Consider the following 4,311-nt stretch of genomic DNA (forward strand, 5'->3'; position numbering starts at 1 on the left):
AAAAAAAAAAAAAAAAAAAGATGAAGTCCACTCTCTTTCCTTTTGTGTGGATGCTAGATTTCAGCCTGCTACGTCCCATCCTGCACGGACTCAGCAGGTAAATGGAACTCAACTTGGTGTGACTTTGTTACAGGACGATGGCCGGGAAGGTCATCCCTCTTCGACCAGCTGTAGCACAAATGCACCAATCGGTTCCTCTGCCTCCTGGGGATGCTCTCAATGTGCTGTCCCTCTTCTTCTGTATTTCTTTTTTTTTCTGTACAATTCCTTGTGTTCCAAGGCTGAGTCCCAAGACTTGTGAAACAATCTGGAGTCATGTCCTGGTGAAGGTGGTCATGCTGTAGTGATGGCATTAAGGTCCTTCATGAGTCCTTCCAGGTGGGCCATCTCTTTGGTCAGCTCATCCGGTTCGTAGCTCTGTGGGAGATGGAAAGGGTTACTGCCAGGGCTTTGCTTCCTTGGGAATAAGGAACGGCAAGAAGTGCTCAGTGATTCTGGCGGTGGAGATTGTGGCTCTGACTCAAGGATAAGCAGATTTATTGCGTTACGGGAATTAATACCTTGGAACAACACTCACATTTTAAGCACATCTTTTTGCAGTAGTGATTCGTAATTTCACTGATTTTGAGATCGTGATCATCTCGTCTGTTTTCCAGGTATCAACTCCTGCTTCAAGGCAATGGCTGCCTTTGTACCAAAGTAGGTTCTTTGCAAAAATCATCCCAGCTTAATTGAGAAAATGGTTGAAGGAATCACAGGTGCAAAATTCTTTTAAGGATGACTTACGCTTTCTAAAAGATGATACTCCATCTTGAGCCTCAACTGTCTAGCTTCAGCTATACCGAGCAGCTCTCTCTCTCTAATTTTGTTAGGAGTGGATGTAACAACGATACTATGACCGAGTGCATCTCAAAGCCTTTTTAAAGCTACCTCATTCCCAGTATTGTGTAGTTTTTTCAACTCTTTTTTTTTTTTTTTTTTTTTAACTTTTGGAGCATTTCTCCAAATCCTCCTCATTCTCTCCCCATCGTTTTCAAAGGAGATAGGCTGCACATGTATTCCAACACCAGCTGTGCCTTTGCCAAACCCAGAGCAGCACAGCTCCTGTGCAACCATTTCTGCTCTCGTACGTTCGAGGCCCATTATGAGACCTTCTGGATGGAGTCTAATATGAAAGCTACTGCTCAGCTGCCTGGGTTCCACAGTGCTGAGTCCTGCCAGGGAGCAGTGCTCACACCTGGTATCACTTCCTTTGCTTCTAGCAGCAAACCTTTTCTTTCACTGGCACAGAAATAAATGCTGCAGGCACGTTCAGCTTACCAAGCAATCTCGGTTCCTTTGTACCACAGAATTCCCCCCTGTCCTGTATCTAAAGCATTATCTGCCAACTGCTGGCCAATGATAAACATCAGTGAGCTGGAAGTAAACGTGAAATCAGGCTTACTCCAACAGGATCTCATAAAAGCCCAATCAATTCTGATTGCCTTCTGATCCTAACTACATTCTAAAACTCCTATTTTAGTGAGCAGAAGGTGTGTACAACAACTTTTTTTGGGCATTGTACAAACTTACCAATGGCTAAATTTATGCACGAGTATATTGAAAATCTAAGTCTTATTATTCATAAATAAGTATTTTGGTACCAATCCTAAATAAACAAATAAGGTAGGAGTGACAAGGGCAAAAGTGTACCAAATCAAGCACACATACAATCTCCAGCCCAGCACTTACGGAAATACAATTAAGAGGGTGAATTAAAGACACCAACGTGACAAAAGGAGGGGAGAAAGAGGAAACAAGGAATAAAATCATTCAAAATGAGCATTTTCTGTAACAGTTACACAATAGCTAATATAACAACTTCTTGGCTTGCACTTTCATAAGAAAATAGCTCTTGCCTGATGCATCAAACATCCTACCTTCTTAAAAGCTGCCTATTTTTAATGAGGCTCAACTGTTGCATTTTTCCCAGGTTACTTTCACAAAAATGTATTTGTGATGATGGTTTAAGCATTTTGGCATTAATACTTAGTTCTTCATTTTCAGTGACACTCTTGATGCTTTGGCAGCTATGCAGCAGCATAACAAGCAGCTGCATGACTTCAAGAGAATCCATGCACAGTGTGCTTGCAGAAATGAAAGCAGGCAAAAACCAGACATGCAAGGAACTTCTGCAGCTCCTGTAAATAGAAGCTGAAGGCATAAACTGCAACTCCATTAGGTGCTGAAAAGAATCAAGAGTACTGCTACAGACAGATCTGGGTTTCACTCTTCTCTCCTTGTAATTGCAATAGGCTAGCAAGAAACCCACAGCGCTGAGCATGAGAAATTATAAAGGAAACCTTAGAGAACGTTACTCTGTTTTCAGCTAATAGCCTCAGGACAGCCAAAATATTGCTGAAGATTTATCAGTTTTGACTTGGTGGGCCCTGTGGACCAAAATAGATGGAAGCACAGCATCTGTTCTGTGCAAACAGCAATAGAGGTATGGTCACAGGTAATCTTCTGATTTAGAAAGTACTACTAGTACCTGTATCTCGGTGCTTATTCTCTGAATTTACATCCTTGCACGGAAAGTATTTGCACCAGATGATTTTTTTATGCGGGTTAACGTGCAGTGGCACTCAGTGAAAGCCAGAAGTCCCATTCTCCACTGCCTTTGGAAGTCTCCACGCAGTCACTGCTGAATGTACAGCCATCGTACAAACACAGGTTGGCCACAGTCTGACAGCACTGCCCCAGGAGGCTGCTGGCAGTGTCAGGGTACTTACGCTTTCCGAGTCCTCGAGCATCCTGGTGGTCTCCTGCACGTCAGGGGCACTGGGAACCACCACAGGCATGGGAGGCCGTGTTCTTCCTAAAGTCCCAATCGATGCAGTCTTCACCGAGTGAACTGGGTGGGCGGGAGCTTAAAAGAAATTGTTACAGAATTAGGCCTCAGTTCTCTGCCTATTCAGAAAGCTCTTGGGAACGGGAGAATAAAACAGATTCTATCAGAATAGAAGCAGTTGAATGCTTCAAATAATGGAATGCTGAATTTGAATTTGCCTAGTTAATCTAAAAGTACCGAAAAAGGCCTTAAAAATTATACCAAAAAATTCAGTCCGGGCTCTGACATATTTACTTCTGTGCCCCACTCCACCTTACCTTACCCCCAGACCCCCACATCCTTTTCTCCATCCGATCTCCTCTGTCTGCACGCATCCCTGCCGCTTCCCCGCTCACCTTGCTGGGTCAGCAGCGGGGTGCTGGGCAGCGCGGGGTCGTAGGCGGAGCCGGCAGCTGGCACGGCAGGCACCGCAAAGCTCTTCAGCGGGTGGGACGGACGGACGTGAGCTGTGGGCAGGCTCTGGGCCGCGTCCTCCTCCTGCGCGCTGCCCAGGTAAGGAGCCGAGCTGCTGTCAGGGTCCTGGTGGTCCGCACACGGCTGGGACGAGGAGGCCGGCATGGTGTCGGAGCTTGGCGTGTTTCGAACGGATTCTACGACAGACCAAAAGACGCGGTTTGCTTTCTGGAACAGAAACGTTCCGTGTGGTCGAATGGAAACAAAGCGGCAGCGCTGACAAGTGCTTTTCCCGAGATTGCTGTTTTAAGCTAAGAAGTGAATTCACAAGCCGGCTGTGTAGCAGATACCACCAGCTCCATGCAACCGTCCCGTTTTAAGGTGAACTGCAACAGCTGTCCGCTAACAAAAGCTGGAGAACAGAATGAGGCCACGGGTGCAATACCAAGCAGCAGTTCTGCACTGGGACAGCTACGTGTCGTGAGACACAGCTGGCACCTTGGACCGCAGCGTGGGGCTCGAATCTTCCTTCGCATTTTACACTTCAGTATTTCACAGCGTAGGAATTGTTAAATAGGTATACATATGCATGTATCACTGCAGCGCATACAGAAGAGCCAGGTTTTTTTTCTGAGATGATTGATAGACTCCAAATCCCTTTACTTGCTGAAAGCCAAAACGAAATCCCAGGCAGCAGGCTCCACCCTGGAGCTGGGAGGACAATGGGATGGCAGCGTGAATTCAGGGCTGTGTGTGCCCAGTCCAAGCACGTGCAGGACAAGAGCTGCACAGCAAGAGCCGCCACTGCAGCGGAATAAACGGAGCAAAGAACCTCTGCCTCTAAGACACCATCTGCTGGCGTGCTGCAGCCTCAAGAAGCCCTTTCATAAGGGAACAGGAAACTCCCTTGGCTCTGGCACCTTAATTCAAATTCTGACCTTGAACTAGAGGAGCTCCTAATTTACTTCAACTCTAGATGTTGCCTGCTTGTGATCTAGCAGCACTGTTGCCTCAGAATTCTTCACAGC

The 4,311-nt window shown here is 46.3% G+C and overlaps 1 protein-coding gene across 1 annotated transcript; it reads right to left on the reverse strand.

Moving 5' to 3' along the window:
* Window positions 1-205: 205 nt before the first annotated feature.
* LOC110390537 (neogenin-like) lies at window positions 206-4,295 on the reverse strand. Its single transcript, XM_021381924.1, has 3 exons — window positions 3,226-4,295; window positions 2,772-2,908; window positions 206-417 (listed from the first exon to the last, which is right to left on the reverse strand). Exons 1-3 carry the CDS (start codon window positions 3,446-3,448, stop codon window positions 334-336), a joined length of 444 nt encoding a protein of 147 aa, XP_021237599.1. The 5' UTR covers window positions 3,449-4,295; the 3' UTR covers window positions 206-333.
* Between the last annotated feature and the right edge of the window lie 16 nt (window positions 4,296-4,311).

The sequence above is a fragment of the Numida meleagris genome, unplaced genomic scaffold (genome assembly GCF_002078875.1).
Source record: "Numida meleagris isolate 19003 breed g44 Domestic line unplaced genomic scaffold, NumMel1.0 unplaced_Scaffold1276, whole genome shotgun sequence".
Taxonomy (NCBI): domain Eukaryota; kingdom Metazoa; phylum Chordata; class Aves; order Galliformes; family Numididae; genus Numida; species Numida meleagris.

What these genes read in the sequence shown, in the direction of transcription:
- LOC110390537 (XM_021381924.1), bottom strand. Translation starts at nt 3,448, where the DNA reads ATGCCGGCCTCCTCGTCCCAGCCGTGTGCGGACCACCAGGACCCTGAC. An exon ending in CCCGCTGCTGACCCAGCAAG is followed by an intron (nt 2,909 to 3,225) that starts GTGAGCGGGGAA and finishes ATTTCTTTTAAG; the next exon opens with CTCCCGCCCACCCAGTTCAC. An exon ending in TGCTCGAGGACTCGGAAAGC is followed by an intron (nt 418 to 2,771) that starts GTAAGTACCCTG and finishes CATCTCCCACAG; the next exon opens with AGCTACGAACCGGATGAGCT.